At 43.5% G+C, this 18,453-nt stretch overlaps 1 protein-coding gene across 4 annotated transcripts; it reads left to right on the forward strand.

The window, feature by feature from the left end:
- The first annotated feature begins 2,205 nt into the window (after window positions 1-2,205).
- CCNA1 (cyclin A1) lies at window positions 2,206-14,659 on the forward strand. 4 transcript variants are annotated; one of them, XM_045978178.1, is made up of 9 exons: window positions 2,206-2,476; window positions 3,709-3,897; window positions 8,464-8,710; window positions 9,328-9,452; window positions 10,286-10,509; window positions 11,652-11,856; window positions 12,836-12,949; window positions 14,034-14,167; window positions 14,437-14,610. In XM_045978178.1, exons 2-9 carry the CDS (start codon window positions 3,733-3,735, stop codon window positions 14,486-14,488), a joined length of 1,266 nt encoding a protein of 421 aa, XP_045834134.1. In that variant the 5' UTR covers window positions 2,206-2,476; window positions 3,709-3,732; the 3' UTR covers window positions 14,489-14,610. The 4 variants fall into 4 exon arrangements, with proteins under 4 accessions (XP_045834134.1, XP_045834133.1, XP_045834136.1 ...); XM_045978180.1 differs by lacking the exon at window positions 2,206-2,476 and adding an exon at window positions 2,690-2,864; XM_045978177.1 differs by lacking the exon at window positions 14,034-14,167 and having other exon boundaries at window positions 14,437-14,659.
- The last annotated feature ends 3,794 nt before the right edge of the window (window positions 14,660-18,453 follow it).

The raw sequence follows: 18,453 nt of genomic DNA on the forward strand, positions 1-18,453 counted from the left end.
TGTTCAAATACTTGGTGAAAGTTTAAGTCAAGAAAGCCAGAATCTTGTACAAGTTATATAAATATTTGGATTTATATGCATACTCATAAAAATATATATAAATATCAGTTCATCTGAATTACTTCCTATTTAAGATCTGACCAGAGGACTACAATTAATACTTAACTCTAAGGCAACACAATAAAAGCATAAGCCGCTATCACTTCCCTTTGCCAAGTTTAACAAAGCGGAAGAAGAGGAAGATAAGATGTAATGATAATAATACTTCATATATATAAGGGAAAAGGACTATGAAATAATCCGAGGATCTCACCTTGTTAAAAAAGTTTTCTTTTTTCTTTTCTTAAAGATTTTATTTATTTACCTGACAGACAGAGATCGCAAGTAGGCAGAGAGGCAGGCAGAGAGAGAGGAGGAAGCAGGCTCTCTGCTGAGCAGAGAGCCCGATGTGGGGCTCCATCCCAGGACCCATGACCTGAGCTGAAGGCAGAGACCATAACCCACTGAACCACCCAGGCGCCCCAAAAACGTTTTCTTTTTTAAAGGCAGTTTTCACACTCAAGACAGCTGAGAAACACTAGACAACTCAGTAGCTTGGTCTTCGGCACCTGAGTAGGTCAAGGTTGAGAACATCCAACTTAAAGGATGCTGCCTGCGCTGCCCTGCAAGAAGCCCAGCACCGCTACCCTTCCCCCTCTTCCCTCTGGCTCAAGCTTCAATCTCAGAAAAAAGGATCAAAACCGAAGGCTACAAGAACGAACACTGTACCGGTTCCTTTGTTTTGGAAGAAAGACAGAGTGAGGTCTTCCGTCATTTTTTGTGAGGAAATCGGATAATAAGTGAGCTCATTAGCTTCCTAAACAAGTGCTGGCATCTGTGACAAGCAGACTCGTGGCAATAAACTACATGTCCAAATTTAAAAAAAAAAAAAAAGACGCACGGAAGGTCGGGTCCCCTGAGTGCAAAGAATTCTTGAACCCCCCAAAGCCGCCAAGGCTCTAGGCAAGACTAGCTCTCTGACAGAGTTCACCGCTTGAGGTGAACATTGAGATACCACCGGACACCAGTTAGAATAGCCAAAATTAACAAGACAATAAATAACGCGTGTTGGAGAGGATGTGGAGAAAGGGGAAATGTGGATGGGAATGCAAGTTGGTGCAGCCACTTTGGAAAACAGTGTGGAGATTCCTTAAGAAATTAAAAATAGAGCTTCCTTATGACCCCGCAATTGCACTACTGGGTATTTACCCCAAAGATACAGATGTAGTGAAAAGAAGGGCCATCTGTACCCCAGTGTTCATAGCAGTAATGGCCACAGTTGCCAAACTGTGGAAAGAACCAAGATGCCCTTCAACGGACGAATGGATAAGAAAAATGTGGTCCATGTACACTATGGAGTATTATGCCTCCATCGGAAAGGATGAATACCCAACTTTTATAGCAACATGGACAGGACTGGAAGAGATTATGCTGAGTGAAATAAGTCAAGCAAAGAGAGTCAAGTATCATATGGTTTCACTTACTTGTGGAGCATAAGAAATAACACGGAGGACATGGGGAGATGGAGAGGAGAAGGAAGTTGGGGGAAATTGGAGGGGGAGACAAACCCCCTCCAGAGTCTATGGACTCTGAAAAACAATCTGAGGATTTTGAAGGGGTCGGGGGTGGGAGGTTGGGTGAGCCTGGTGGTGGGTATTATGGAGGGCACGTATTGCATGGAACACTGGGTGTGGTACGTAAATAATGAATTCGGGTACACTGAAAAGAAATTAAAAAAATGGCCTTGGGGGGGGTGTCTGCTTTAGAAATTTAGAGATGCATGTTCAAAAAAATTAAAAAACAAAAGGAGTAACACTATATATGCAATGTGTTTGTGTGTACACACACATTTGTAAAATAATAAAGATTTTACCTGTTTTGCCAGTTACTTCTGTAGGGTGCCAGAGCTCCCTGGTTTCATTGACCCTCTCCTCCCTTCCGCTGTTGAGGGCCCCTTCCTCTTACTCCTACCTCGCCCCTTAGGTACGGCCCCCTGCTTTCTCCGTACTTCGCCTTTGGCCTCCTCCTTGGGCCTCCGTTCCTGGGATTTCCCTTCCCACGTGGCCAGGCCACCTGCCCAACCCCCACTTCCGAGTTCCCGAAACGTCCCAGGCCCCATTGCTGCTGCCTGTGTTCCTTCCTCTTCCTGGGCCACTATCTCGCTGTTCCTAGACCCGATTCACGCCGTGCCTGCTGGAACCCGTCTGGGAATACCTCTCGTGGGGACTGAGAGCACCACGTGCGACCCTAAAGCCCCCAAACTCTCTCGCCCGTCCTGGCCACATGCACTGGAACCGGGCCGGCCAGGTGCTGCCTCTGGTGCACAAGGATCCAAAATGACCGAAGGCAAGCCGCCACCATGGATTAGGAGGCCCCAGCTCAAACCTTGGGCAAACCCGCTCCCTGCAACTCGGCCTCTCTTTGGGAGGAAGTGTAGGTGTGTGAGCCGGGGACCGGGAGCGAGCCGCGCCCTCGGGCGGGCGCGGTCAGGGCGCCACGGCCTGCGCAGCCCCGAGGGCCCCGCGTAGCTCTCCCGAGCCAAGGTTCTCAGGAGCGGGCCGGGGAAAAGACGTTAGCGGGAGGAGTTAGCGGCTGTTGGGTAAACGGGTTTACGGAAACAGTCCCTTCCAAAATCCCGGCCACCGCGGGGTGGGCCGCCTTCCCTCCCAGGCTGGGGACGCCGGCCTGAAGGGGCTCGTGTGCTGAGGGCGACCGCCTGCCCCGGCACGCCCGGGGATCCGTGGGGATCCGGGGGCCGCCGCCCGTTGGCCCCGCCCGGCCCTGAACCCCCAGGGATCGCGGCGCGTCAGCCCGGAGCTTGTCAGGTGAGGAGGTCGTCATGGCGATGTGGCCCCGGGGCGCGCACGCCCGCTGCGGTTGGCATGGAAGCGGCCCCCGCGAGGCCCGGGAGCTCCGCTGATTGGCTGATTCAACAGACGCGGGGGGCGGGGGGGGGGGGGTTGAAAGTAATTAGCGCTGAGCGCCGCGGCCGCATCGGCTAGGAGCCCGGCGCCCCCGCTGGAATCTATTAACACCTCGGTCCCCTCCGGCCCCGCCCCGCCCCCGCCCCGCCCCCTCCGGCTGCCCCTCATTCCCAATCCCCGTGTGCACTTGCTAATTGTTCGAGATTTATATAAAGATATAAGGCTGAGAAGAACGAGGCCCGCTGTGGGTTTCAAGCAGGTTTTGGGGCTTTGTATCTGGTGGAAGGAGGGCTGCGGAGGAGAACCTCACTTGTCATTGGGGAAGGGGACTTACTTTCCCCGCAGTGATGTATCCTGGACCTTTGGTTTGCAGGGAGGTGGGGAGAGTGGTGGGAGTAGGAGGGATGAGATAAGCATCGCAGTCAGAAAAGACTCGGGCTTGCAGTTTTAGACTCCCCAGTTAACGTGGGGTTTAGTATCCTTGCTTGGAGCTTTGTCAGGATTAATCTCTCCCTCCAGCCTCAACCAGGTCTTGGAAGAAAGCCCGGAGAGATTCAAATCACTGTCTTGATTCAAAGGGGCTTTGATCGCTTGCACCAAGGCTCATGCCCTTCCTTGCAGCCTTAATAATTGCAGAGGTCATATGTGTTCTGCTCTCTCTCCTAGACATTCACTGGATGCTTGGAGCCCATGGTGGAAGAGGTTGACTAACCATTGGCTTGTCTGTTTCTCCTTCCCTGATTAGTTGCATTGTGTGGAGACGGAGAGTATGCATCACAGCAGCTCCAAGAGCGGAGTAGCCCTAGCTCTAGTGCCTCGAGGTCCTGATGCCTGTCAGATGATAACCAGAGCCCAGCTCGGCCAGGATCCCCCACAAAGAACAGTCCTAGGGGTGCTAACTGAGAATGGACAGTACAGGAGGCCCTGTGGCCAGGTAATGACTTAAGAACTGCTGTGGAAGCTGGTCGTTGAGGGCTATCATGCCGTGGTGGGAGATGGGTTTCTCTTGGAGTTTTACCCACAAATATCCTCGAGTATTCCAGCCCTGGAATCCGGACTATAGGGACACTGGTTTTGTTAAAGATCACTTTGGTCCGTTTTCCCACTAGAAATAGTGAATAATTTTTTATATTATTTATTCCAATAGCAAGGAAATAGGTCTAGGAACTGTTTGAATTAAGTATATGTAAAGCTATTTAAGTGCTGGGCTAAGAGGAAGTATAAATAATGTACCAAAATAAACTAGGGAATTGGGGTTCCTCTAGATCAGAGTGGTGTTCAGACTGACCTAGACTGTGCCTGAGGCAATCTTGAATAATCTTTGCCATGCTCATTGGAGATGATGTTAGAATCCAGATTGGAAAAAGCTAAGCTAAATTACTTCCAAAAGTGTGCTTTGAAAGTAGACATCTCCCCAGGACTGAACAAAGGCAGTTGGGCAAATTGATCACGGCCATTAGATATTAGTTGCTTATGCTTAACATATCATAGGTACCTCCCTTAACAGACTGGAAACAAAATCAGACACCTAAGAATACAAATGAGGGGTCTGGATCCTTAAGAATGAATTTTGGGATAGAAAAAAAGCTTCCCTGAGTGTTATTAGACAAACCTCTTGTAAATATGCCTTAAGCTTATAATTCCCATTGTACTGGAATGATGCTGCCAATAGTATAGTGAAGTACGTAGGCCAGGAATTCTTCTAATTTAGCAGGTGAGAAAATTTCAGAGGTTTAGGAAATGTGTCGGTGGATTGGGCCGCTGCCTTCGGCTCGGGTCGTGATCTCAGGGTCCTGGGATCGAGCCCCGCATCGGGCTCTCTGCTCCGTGGGGAGCCTGCTTCCTCCTCTCTCTCTGCCTGCCTCTCTGCCTACTTGTGATCTCTCTCTCTGTCAAGTAAATAAAATCTTAAAAAAAAAAAAAAAAAGTATGGTAGAGGCCAGATTAGAAGCCCTTCATTCACTGACCATCCATGCCTCTTGCTGGCATCTGATTAGTGGGGGAGAAATACCCAAAGTGATCTGTTCAAAGCTTTGGGGAAAAAATTAAAGTGGTTTTAACAAACAATATGCTTAGCAATACTTACTCTTTTAAACTGAAAGACTAAAACCTGGTTCTTACGAATCATCAGTTCTGCCCATGTTGTCAGGCTCTCTTTAAATTCGTAATGATTAGTTAATCTTTTACGTTGCCTCATACTACTTCTATATTTCCCTGCTCTATTCCTCTACAACCTCCTTGGAGATCTGTTTTCTCGATTTCTTTTTAATCCTCCCAAACCTCTACCTCCATCCTTTCTCTCAGCTAATGACTCTGTTAGCCTATTTTCCTAAAAATATAGAAGCAACGAGAAGAGAATTTCCACATGTTCCCATGGGTCATATACTCTGCCACCCCCATCCTGCTACAGGACTTATGTGTCCCTGCTCATATGCAAGGTGAACCCCGCCCCCCCCCCCACACACACATGTGCAGGATACCTTATGCCTTCTTGCCTCTTCAAGGATGTCATTTCTGGCAACTCTCCTTTCTCTCCTCAGTCTTGTCTACCAAGTCAAACTCCTAAGCATGCAAATATATTGTATTTTTTTTAATGACTTTATTTATTTATTTGACAGACAGAGATCACAAGTAGGCAGAGATGTAGGCAGAGAGAGAGGGGGAAGCAGGTTCCCTACTGAGCAGAGAGCCCAATGCGGGGATCCCAGGACTCTGGGATCATGACCTCAGCTGAAGGCAGAGGTTTTAGCCCACTGAGCCACCCAGGCGCCCCCTTTTTTCCATCTTAAAACCCTTTTAACCCTTTTAACTACTAACTAAAACCCTTTTAACTAACTAATTGTAGTTAAAATCCTGTAAGGTTAGAGGTCTTTGCAGTCTTTGCAGTAACTGTCCATTTTATAGCAATAATTTGAGAGTATATCTATCCTGCTCAACTATAAGCTCTATCAGGACAAAGACTGGGATGTCAAGTTCACTGCTGTATTCTCAGTGCTTAGAACAGTGTCTGGCCAGGGTAGCATGCAAGTATTTGCTGAATGAATACTCTGTCTCTAATTCTTCTTTCCTCACTTGACTGATCTAGCAGCATTTGACACAGTTGATTATTCCTTATTCCTTGGAACAATTTCTTCAGTCAGCCTAGAGAACACTACTCTATCCTGGTTTTCCACCTACCTTATTGGCCGTTCCTCCTCAATATCTAAAAGAGTGCTCTAGGGCTTGGTATTTGATCTGAATCTGCACTCACTCCCTTAGCAACCTCTCAAGCCTCTTAGCATTAAATGTCATCTATCTGTTGATGACTCATACTTTAATCTCTGGTCTGGATCTCTTAGCTATATTACAGGTGCCCATATTCGGCAGGCTACTTAACATCTCCCCTTGGATCATACAATAGGCATCTCAAACTTGTGCAAAACTGAACACTAACTCTAGACCCAAACAGCTGTTCCCAAAGTCTTCCTCATCTCAGTAAATGGAATATTCATCCTATTATTTAGCCCAGGAACCTTTGTCATCTTTGACTCTTTTTCTCCCACCCCACATCGAATTTGCTGAGAAAATACTATTGGCTCTACTTTTTAAAATGTCTAGAATCTCTTTACTTCTCCGACTTTATTACTACTACACTGGTTCAGATCCCTATTGTGTCTCATCGAGAATTTGCAGGTTTCATAACTGGTTACCTTACTTGCTCCCTAAACATGTACACAGCCAGGGCAATCTTATTAAGACATAAATCAGATCATACCACTCCTCCTCCATGGTTGCTTCAGTGGCTTCCCACCTCTGAGCAGCAGACAGTCTTAAATAGACTATGATAAGGCCTTTCTGACCTGGCTTCTCTCTTTTTTCTGACTTTGTGACCTATATCCCTTTCTTTTTCATTCTGTCCTCTCTGCTCCTTACTTGGTCTTTAAGACACACTTGAATGTCAGGCTGTTCCCTCTGCTCAGAATGCTCTTACCCCCTATCTGTGTGACTTACTCCCTTACCTCATTTTGTATCTTTGCTCATATCTATCCTCTTCATTAGGACCCTCCCTGGCCATACTGTTTAAAATGTCAACGACTCTCTTTTCCCTGTATTATTTGCCTCTAAAGCACTGAACACACCATCTGACATAACATGTCTTATCTTATCTTGTCTTCCCCGTACCCCACGCTAGAATGTAAACTCCATGAAGGCAGCCCTTCTTGAATGTTTAATTCCTGTCTAAATTCTGAGCACCTAGAACAATGTATGATACAAAATAGATGCTCAGGAATGCATGTATGTCTCAACCCTGGTAGATATGTCATTGGAGCAAAAGTCAAACTTGGTAGTGACTTGGAATCATGGTTCTAGTAATTGTGATTTTGGTCCTTTATATCTTTATATATTCCCTGTTTTGTTTGTTTGTTTGTTTGTTTTAGTATTAACCATAAAGAATTTTTTCTTGGGGTGCCTGGATGGCTCAGTCAGTTAAGCATTTGCCTTTGGCCCAGGTGATGATCCCAGGGTCCTGGGACTGAGCTCCCAGTTGGGCTCCCTCTCATCAGGGAGCCTGATTCTCCATCCCTTCCCCACTTATGCTGTCACTCTCGCTTTCTCTCAAATAAATAAATAAAATCTTAAAATTTTTTTTCTTACTAGACATAAGCCAAATATTTAACTGGCTAGATAGAAGGGAAAACACATACTAACTTGAAAGTAGCTTCAAAAGTAAACAAGATTAATTATTAACAGTCAAATGTGAATATAGTAGCCAGACCTAACATTGGCATAAATATAACTCAGATTCATAAACCTTGCCTACCTGTTCTGGTTCAGCTGACCTTCAGGCTGTCCACAATGATACACCTTAATGGGCTTATTCACGGAGGAGGTGCACATAGTCGTTCCCACTGCTAATGCTATAGGAATAAATAGAAGGGAGAAGCAATTGAGAGGTAGGTTTCTCCAAGGGTAATTACATTATGTCATGCAAGAGATTCTGAGGCATCATAAGAGCAGTTAGTAGTACGAGTTTCTAAACTGATCATGTTTCTAAATATCTGGGTATAAAATGGGAACTTTATAAAGGCGCTTACTAAAAGCTACTTAAGAAGACTACAGGAACTCAGTGACTGTGTGTCAAGAGCTTTGCTGGGTACTTATAAAATCCTGTAAGGTTAGAGGTACGAAAGCCAATGAACAATCTCCTTCCCCCTTACCTATTTCGTTTTGGAGGAAAGCTATGGTTTCTCTTTATTCTATAATCTTGAGTCCCCTTCGATAAATATGTGAGGAAGATGACAAATTAGGGGTAGCTCTTTTCCCAAATGTCACGTGTAGACAAAGGTAAGGAAGAAGTCATACTTCAGAAGCTTCATTTTCTGAAATTAAGTTGCAGATCTAGATGTTTCCATTTATGACTGTTCTCCTCTTCCCAGCCTGCTGGTTTGAGTCACACAGTCTTACATCACCTATATGGTCTTTGGGGTAGCATCTAACAAAAAACTTAACCCTCTTCTAGGGGATCACAACAATCAGGTGTTTCTCTGGATCAGAAAATGTCTTCCCTCCAGCTGGAAAGAATGTGCTCTCTGACTGCACAGTCCAGGTGCCAGCCAAGCAAGTATTTGATATCTACATGGATGAGCCTGAGCAGGGGGACAGAGACAGCGGCACAGAGAAAGATGGGATGGCATTTGAGAATATGTATGAGGTAGACACCAGCACACTCAAGTCAGACCTTCACTTCCTGCTGGATTTTAACACAGGTAATCTGACTCACCTAGGGCTGACAGGACCCTATATCCATAATCGCCTGCTGCATTCCGTAGCGTGTAACTAGCAGGAGAAATCCATGAAGTAAAGACTTACTTTCACAACTGCCTGTGGAGGGCTAGTGGATGGAATGAAACTTTTTTTAATTTATTTTTTTAAATTTTTTATTTATTTCTTATTTTTTTTATAAACATGTAATGTATTTTTATCCCCAGGGGTACAGGTCTGCGAATTGCCAGGTTTACACACTTCATAGCACTCACCATAGCACATACCCTCCCCAATGTCCATAACCCCACTCCCCCTCGCCCAACACCCCCTCCCCCCAGCAACCCTCAGTTTGTTTTGTGAGATTAAGAGTCACTTATGGTTTGTCTCCCTCCCGATCCCATCTTGTTTCATTTATTCTTCTCCTATCCCCCTAACCCCCCATGTTGCATCTCCACTTCTTCATATCAGGGAGATCATATGATAGTTGTCTTTCTCCGATTGACTTATTTCACTAAGCATGATACCCTCTAGTTCCATCCACGTCGTCGCAAATGGCAAGATTTCATTGGAATGAATTTTTAAATTGGATATCTTACCTGGTCATGTTGAACCCCCGCAGTTTCTCCAATGGTGGTAGACTCATCTCTCCATTCCCAGTCTGAAGATGCGTCAGATTTTGGTACAGATGTGATAAACGTGACTGAATATGCTGAAGAAATTCATCAGTATCTTAGAGAAGCTGAAGTGAGTTTTCCCAAATTCTATTTCAATTTCCAGCATTCAAAACACTTAATAATAAGATAGTTATAAACTCTTGGCCAAAACCACTAGTGAATAGCATTCTTATGACATCTAAACATAGGAATATCTATGAAAGGTAATAGTTATGGGGCGCCTGGGTGGCTCAGTTGGTTGGGCATCCAACTCTTGATTTCACCTTACTTTAGAATCTCAGGGTCCTGAGATCGAGTCCCACTCAATCTTGCTCAATCCTTACTCAGTGGGGAGTCTGCTGGGGATTCTCTCTCCCAAATAAATAAATAAATCTTTTAAAAAAATTGGGGTGCCTGGCTGGCTCAGTTGTTAAGCAGCTGCCTCCAGCTTAGGTCATGGTCCCAGGGTTCTGGGATCGAGCCCTGCGTCAGGCTCCCTGCTTGGCGGGAAGCCTGCTTCTCCCTCTGCCACTCCCCCTGCTTATGTGCTCTGTCTCTCTCTTGCTATCTCTCTCTTTGTCAAATAAATAAATAAAATATTTTAAATAATAATAATAGTTGTGAGGCAAGTAGCAATTACTTGCACTATTTCTCCATGACTCAAGGTTTTATATATTAAGTATTTCACTCTTAGGAATAACCCATATTGCTATCCCCCCGCTTTAAGTTATTTGTTATTGGTTACCTAATTGTATTACAGAACCAGAATTTCATACTTTCTTCCACATAGTAAAGATGTACTTGGCTCTTGATCAGTTTCTTCCTAACCGTTGCTCACAAGATCCTTTTTTAAATAGCAACTACCATGGAATGATCTTTATGACCAAGCCAGTATTTAAGTATCAGAACTCTTTTCCCAAACAGATAAGACACAGGCCCAAAGCACACTACATGAGGAAACAACCAGACATCACAGAAAGCATGCGAACGATTTTGGTGGACTGGCTCGTTGAGGTTGGTGAAGAGTATAAGCTTCGAGCAGAGACTCTCTACCTGGCTGTCAACTTCCTGGACAGGTTTCTTTCATGCATGTCTGTTCTGAGAGGGAAATTGCAGCTTGTAGGAACAGCAGCCATTCTTCTGGCTTCGTAAGTGTTCTTTCAGCTTAAATAATGTCAAACTGCAACCTGTCAAAACACTTGATTTTCTTTCCCATTTATTGAAGAAATAAATGGGAGCAGTGCTCCCATTATCAAGCAGTGCTCGATAATTAAAGCTTATTCATGCCTCCCTTGATAAAATATCATCATTTTTGCAGCATTTATTGAGAAGCTGAATCTTAACACATGTTCACTCTTCAATTCAGATGTTTAAGATTTATAGCAACAAGTTCAGTATCATGACTGAGGCAGCCATCAGCTCAAATTCAAGACCCAATTTAACTGTTTTGCAGTGCGGTCTTTTGACTATGTTCTAATACAAAAATATTTTAGTTATATAAAAGATTTTGGTTCTACAAAAGCCAACTTTGTGATCTAGCAAATGACCGGTTAAAAACACAATTTATTTGGTTACAGTGAACAAACTATCATTGTGTTCAAAAAAGGGCTGGCTTAGGCCTGAACTGCCTTAAATTCAGTGACCTGTTGGTGGATGGCAGTTTCTTCGATTCTTCTAGTCTCAGACATTCTAGTCATTAATGCCTAGAAACTTGCCAACTACAGATAGCAGAAACAAAAGCAAGAGCAAAAAAGTTGATAACAATGAAATTATATCATTATCTTACTCTTGGATCCACAGCATCATTTGCTTATTCAGTAGAGATTTCTGAACATCTTATTTTTATTATTTATTTCTTTTGAACATGATCTTTCTAAAGATCTAAGATCTAAGGAGTTGTTGTTCTATGATAGTGTTTAATATAACATTGTTTTCCACAAGATGAGTGGGGCTCATAGAATTAAGATGAGTTGATCTGTGTGTCTGTCATTCAGATCTTTCAGCATATCAGAAGTCAAAATCTAAAATTCTCAGTTGGAAATTGTTTCTGTTACTCCTGGTAGCAGTAAGTACAACATAGCCTTGTAATACTCATGTTCTTGTTCTGGCATCACTAGGTATGAAATTCCTAATATTTTCAAGTCCAGTACCATTTAATGATATTTAAGTGGATACGTGGATATGAAGCAAACAAGTCTTCAAGGGCCATACAAAAGGCTGGTTGTGGTAACACAGGAAGGAACCCTATAGGTTCCAAGCTTTACTTTCACAAACTCTTTACCCTTTATAGGAAATATGAAGAAATATATCCACCTGAAGTAGACGAATTTGTCTACATAACTGATGATACTTATACCAAACGCCAGCTGCTAAGAATGGAACACTTGCTCCTCAAAGTCCTGGCTTTCGATCTCACAGTGCCAACCACCAACCAGTTTCTCCTTCAGTACTTAAGGAGACAAGGAGTGTGCGTCAGAACTGAGAATCTGGCCAAGGTAAGCCACGTGACTTCTGGGAACTTGGGAGCCAAGGAGCTATAAAGTAGCCTTTCCTGATCATCCTTCAGTTCTTCCTTCCTTTTCAATGCTTTGCCTTGGGTCCAGAAGAGATTTTTAGCAATGGAAGAGAGCTAACTCTAGGATCATGATTTCTGGTTACAAGATAATATTATTGATCCTGTTTGACAGACACAGGTTGTCTGATCACCCAACTCTTTAAAGAAATTTAAGTTTGGAAATTGTTCCCTTGTCAAATATAGACCACGTGCAGGCAACTCCTCTTCTTAGTTTACAGAATGGGAACAAAGTAAATGCAGTTTGATTTGGCACCAGTCTTCTCCTAACATATAAAGTAGTAAAGCCTTATTTGGTTATCTGGGGTTACAGGACTTTAGTGGAAGGCACTGAAGTACTGGTTCAGAACACTTGGTGACCAGCCACTGTGATCTAGTATATCTGGTATGTTTATGCTACTCAAAGAGTAATAAGGATGTATGTAGACATTTCCCAGTGTGTTTCTTCTAATCTCACAGGTACTACTCTAGCCTCTGAACCACATGCATTTGCTGGTATTATAATTAATAGCTTCAACACAATCATTTGTTTTGAATGATTTTGAAAAGTTTTGCCATTGGCCAAAGACTCTAGTCCCACTCCAGTGGCCAGAACAATGCTACTTTACGTGACTAGCGTACATTAGTACTACTAATATAAGACAAGAAAAGTAACCTAATACTGTGCAGGTGGACCAAATCCTTGTACATTGACATTTACTACAGCATAAATGTTATTCTGGTTATAGACAGGCATAGCAATTACTAACCCAGTGAATAATTTTGAGCATCTGTTTCTGTCTGCTCGTCACTGGATACAGGATGAACAAAGATAAGACAGTTTTTTCCGTTGACGTTTTTAGGTTGACCTGTAACCTTAGTCAAATTTCTAATTCCCCTGGGATTTTCTCTCTTGTGCTTAGTATGTAGCAGAACTGAGTCTACTTGAAGCTGACCCGTTCTTGAAATATCTTCCTTCATTGATAGCAGCAGCAGCTTATTGCCTGGCAAACTATACCGTGAATAGGCACTTCTGGGTAAGATTCTAACTACTTCTTTCTGATGAAATTTAAGGCCTATCTAGGATTCTGTTCAGTAACTCTCAGGGCTCAGAATGAACTGGCCTCTTAAGAGGGAAAGTTAGTTTGATAAGGAACTGGTTGTCTTGCCAGCAGATGGCAACATGCCATGGAGTCTTGCAGGTCAGCATTTATGGCTTTGACTCAATGGCCCTGAGTAGAGATTGCAGGAAGTCAAGGAGACGGTGTGGCATGCTTATTCAGAAGAAGCAGGCCTGGAAGCCTCAATGCCCACCTCACACGAGGATGCCTTTGCGGTGCAAGCATTGAGTACTTCAACCAAACGTTGTCGACGTTTGTCCTCTGTGTGTTAAACAACCTGGATCCAATAGGATGGTCAGAAGGTTGCGTCAGGTTTTTGGGGAAACAGGGCAGTTAGTGCTGCCTCTTGGTCCAAGAAGTGGCAAGACTGGAAATGGGCCCCTCAATTTGGTTCTGAAGGCTCACTTTTGTGCTAAAAGATGTGGGGTATCTACTTTTATTTTCTAGAATATTTATTTACTATTCTGCATTCACTAAGAATCTTTCATATATAAGGTGTAAACAGAGGCTCTTTCGGGACTGGTAGAAATCCTGCTCATGAGAGAATCAGTATAAGTAACCTGGCCCCAAACTGAGCATTATAAATACACAATATGAGGGATGCCTGGGTGGCTCAATTGATAGGCCCGCTGCCTTCGGCTCGGGTCATGATCCCGGGGTCCTGGGATCGAGTCCCTCATTGGGCTTTTTGCTCAGCGGGGAGCCTGCTTCTCTCTCTGCCTTTGCCTGCTGTTCTGCCTGCTTGTGGGTGCTCTCTCTCTCTCTCTGACAAATAAATAAATAAAATCTTTTAAAAAAATACACAATATGAGCAAATGAAGAACTCTGGCTCTTCTTCCTAATATTTCACTTCTAAAGTCACTGACAGAGGATTACAGTTTCTTTTGAGATGACTATGGATACTTCCTAAGTAATTAAATTTCCTTTATTTCACAGTTTTAATCTTCAGCTTTCTGATATAAAGTTATATGACACAGTTTTTTTCTTTTGTCTTGATTAGCCAGAAACCCTTGCTGCATTTACAGGCTATTCATTAAATGAAATTGTGCCTTGCCTGAGTGAGCTACACAAAGCGTGCCTTGATATACCTCATCGACCTCAGCAAGCAATTAGGGAGAAGTATAAGGCTTCAAAGTAAGTTTCTGAAATTTTCTTCTCTAGGCTTACTAATTTAAAGCTTTAACAGGTTATAGTCATGTCAGAATCGAAAATAGAACAAATCAGAAATCTTGTGCTAGGCTTCCATGTTACATCAGGAAAATCAGTGTAGAGAGGCCTAGATTTATAATTTGTCAGCCTGGAGTACATATAGTCAGGAAGCTTCCTCCCTTTCTGTTGAAACTCCTGGAAGGTTCCGTGGCCCGAGATTTTACAAAACTGAAGTCCTTTGGGTCTCATTTCAGGTACATGCACGTGTCTCTGATGGAACCACCTGCGATTCTCCCTCTGCAATAAGTTTCCTTCGGAAGCACTTTCAGAACTTCACCTCCAGATCAACCGAATTCGTCTTAACTTTTATAGGTTTCTGCAGGTTGGGTCAACTAGTGTTGCAACAAGATAGATGCTATATTTTTAAAAATGTAAATGTAGTTAGGTCCTCTTAGATGTTAGTAGTTTGTAATATCATCTAACATTTTTTAAACAATAAACAAACAACTTGCCTTGTGACCATGTGTTAGACTCATTTACTAATTAGGATGGCCCATATGCTCGCCTGGAATTTTAGTGGGGAGCATTCTAAATGTCATCTCTATTTCAAGAATTCTCCTAAGTTGGTTTCATAAACCTGGAATGCTATTAGGATTAAGTGTTTTGAGGAATTCAGAGATTTGTCATGTTTGGTGAGTGGCCTGCCTGAGGCTTTTTCCTTCCTATCGCTTTACTCTTTACACAGCTCTCCATAAATTGGCGAAGGAAGGAACTCCAAGCTTAGACTCTCTGGTGCAGGCTATAAACAGGCCCTCTCTATTCTAGCTTTCCTCGAGGACCCTGCAGGGTATAGATAGTGAACGGAGACTAAATGCAGTCAGGTACCTCTGAAGGGTGGCTTACATTTAATCCTAATCCAGGGGTGCAACACTCATTTTAAAGATACCATTATGTCAGTGTTCCATTTTTGTTTAGTCACCCATCAAGCATATATTTCAGCTGTAGAAGATGCTCCAACAGGTAGAAAAAGCAAATTCAACACAGGATGAGACTTCAGAGGAATGAAGCTAACCCCTTACATTTTACCCTTCGGAGATATCCATACTAAGCTCTGCTCTAGCTTAACTCATTCATGATTCTACAGTTCACTACACGTTCATATATGGTCCCTTACACAGTATGCAAGATGAGAACTGAAAACAGCACCAAGCAACCAAACGCGTGTTTTGATTTTCTTTTGAAGATTGGGAGGAAAATCCAGAGTACACTTGACCTGATGCAGGGTGGTGCTTATTGGAGATTAAATGGAAATTTTGTAAATCTCAAACCAGGGGTCCTGGAGGCTTTCTGTGCTGTGTTGATAAGTTTTCTGAGCTGTGTGTCCTGTCTCCAGGCCTGCCCTGCTCGGCCCAGATGGTTCCTAGAGGCAAGAACAATAGGAAGCAGGTTTTCTAGATCCCTGTACATAGAAAAGATTAGATCTAGATAGGTTTTGGTAAAATGGTAGTAGGTGAAATTTACTCCAAATTTTATATTTGTTTCAAGCTCTAATGAAATTTTAAATATAAAAATACAGCTGTATTTTACATATTTTGTGAAGACTTTTTTTTTTTTTTAAGTATCCACAAACTCTTGAAAGATTTTAGCATTACCTTTTTTCCCTCTGCGGATAAACATTCTCAAGGTGCCTCCATTTCTGGTTCCACTGAAGAGATCAACATTTTCTTTAGTATTCTGAGATTTATTTTGCATAAGTTTCGCAAAGGGGATACTTGTCACTACTGAATTCTCTGTGTTTATATAATTGGCAATTTGTTTTTTTTTTTTATAGGTTTTATTTATTTATTTGACAGACAGAGATCACAAGTAGGCAGAGAGGCAGGCAGAGAGAGAGGGAGAAGCGGGTTCCCCGCCAAGCGGAGAGCCTGATGCAGGGCTTGATCCCAGGACCCTGAGATCATGACCTGAGCCGAAGGCAGAGGCTTAACCCACTGAGCCACCCAGGTGCCCCATAATCAGCAACTTGCAATCCCCTGTTCTTCCTTAGAACTGGGTGTATGTCTGTTCATTGCATGTATATGCGCAGCTCTGCAGGTATTCTTTTGCACTTGGCAGGATAACAGACATGCTGTGTGTTTGCCACAAAATTGCCCCCTCCTCAGGAGGCAGCGGGAGAAGGCAATTCTGGCTAAGACTTTCGTGTAGCTGTGTTTGTCCCTTTCAGGCCTTAAAGATTTGAGGTACCTGGCCGGGGAAGTTCCCTCTCATTCTCCACCAGTTGACGGGCCAACTGCCTCCCTGGGAAACATGCTTGTCTCAAACTGCAGGTTGGATCCTGATAAAATAACATTTTCTTTTGCTAGCAATAATCTTGTTTTAGAATGTTTTGCTTCAGCTAGAAGGGACCTGAGAAATAGTCCTTCGTTATGAATTATTTTGCAAAGGAGGATTTTGCTGCTAACCTGATTCCAAAATGTAACCTTGATATTAGGTCACAAAACCATGCTACAGGACATAGAGGTCGGAACCTATAATTCTTATGTTCTTTGCTGCCAGAGATTTGCACGTACTTATTCCCAACCCCCAACACACCCACCTACCCATTGCAAAGGACTGGTCCTCAGCTTTGACTTGCTTGTCTTACTTTGTGTCCCTGAAATACTTTATTTAGAACTAGAATATAACCGTTGCCTGTGGACCTCCCAGCCAGATTGAGACAGAATAGCAGCCTTCATTCAGTGTGTCCCTCCTTTCATCCCGTTCTTCTTCTTCCCTGAATCTGGTGTTGAATCACACATGGTTTCTATACTTCATAAGAATGTATCCGTAAACATTAATGCTTGCTTTTAAAATTTAATGGTTGATGTTGACTATCTTGCATATCTGTTGGTGTTATGTATTTTAGGCAGCATTGCATTTTGAGATTATCTGTGTTGAGTAAGTAGAATCCTAGTTATTGATACTATTGTAGAATATTAAATGAATATACCATGATTTATCTGTTCCGTTGATTTTCTCACATCTTTCTCCCTGCCCCTCCCCACACACTACTTGTCAGCCAGTGTCGGAAGTTGGTTGAGACGGGGCAGTGGATGTGGGAGTGCCCCACCTGTCTGCCCCTGTGGTCTTTTTGGCCTGTGGCTTTGGGCAGATTCAGGCCTTCCCAAGGAACTCCTACCTGGCCACAAATCGAGGGGCCTTTGATAAAGTGGCCCATGAGAAAAGACTATGGGGTCAGTATTTGCCCATCCATTATCAGGAGCCCAAGTTGTTTCTGTCATCCTAATAAGCTTTCACCACCAGAGAATTAAAACATCTAGACCTGATTTACCTAAAACCTTGAAATTGAAACCCACACTGTTTGGCCAAGAGTGTCCTTGATGAGGCTCCTAACAGGCTTTCTGTTTCATCTATTCTGTGGGGCTCATGTTTATGATCCCAGTTAGCCTCCTGCCTGCTGAGGAAGGCCCAGCATGGAAAACCCAAAGTCCTCTGTTATAGTTTTTACTTCATGGAGGATGTTCCCTTAGAAATCATAACTTGGATTAGTGACTGTTGGACTGAATGGCCGATCTTAGTTTATAAGCCTACAGTGGAAGAGGAGGTACAAGTGAAAAAGCACGAGGGAAAGAGGCAACGGGAAGAAGATCATACATGACATACATAAAACAAGTCAAACCAGGATCCGTGGATGGAGTCTGTCACGAGGAGGAGGCCTACTGGGGCAGGCTGTTGACTGGCTGAGCCTATGGTCCCATTCACTTTGGGACGCAGGCTCACCTTCACCCAGGCTACACATTGGATTCTCCTTACTTGTCTCCTTTCCTTCACTCTGACTAGATTTCCTGCTTATAGCCATCAAGATATTATTATTTTCATCAAGTTATTTGCTACTCTTAAGCTTGATCAACTAGGTAACTGGCATGGCTATTCACACACCCTACCATGAACACAGTGGAATGTTGGCTGGTCACCATGTAGTTTTAGTAAGTCTTTATCCTAAATGTCCCCCCACCTTCCCCATGGTTGGTCATCACATTGGCTGTTCCATCCTTGCATCATCAAGGGTTACCTGTGGAAACATCCTCCATGTAACACCCATGCTGGTCTCCCATCTTTATGCCTAGCACATGCACTATCATGTCCAGTGAAAACCAACTTCTTCCCCCTTGGCTGGTAGGCAAAGGGAAAAAGAGGGTATCAGAGCCACAATCCCAGCAGGAAATCTGCTGTTGGGCTGCAGTTGTTATGTATCTGCCCATGCCCCTGTC

This window comes from Meles meles, chromosome 14, assembly GCF_922984935.1.
Source record: "Meles meles chromosome 14, mMelMel3.1 paternal haplotype, whole genome shotgun sequence".
NCBI lineage: Eukaryota > Metazoa > Chordata > Mammalia > Carnivora > Mustelidae > Meles > Meles meles.

Coding starts and splice junctions, on each gene's coding strand:
- CCNA1 (XM_045978177.1), top strand. CDS start 3,733: ATGCATCACAGCAGCTCCAAGAGCGGAGTAGCCCTAGCTCTAGTGCCT. Junction 9,453..10,285: donor AGTATCTTAGAGAAGCTGAA/GTGAGTTTTCCC, acceptor TTTCCCAAACAG/ATAAGACACAGGCCCAAAGC. Junction 12,950..14,436: donor CCGTGAATAGGCACTTCTGG/GTAAGATTCTAA, acceptor GTCTCATTTCAG/GTACATGCACGTGTCTCTGA.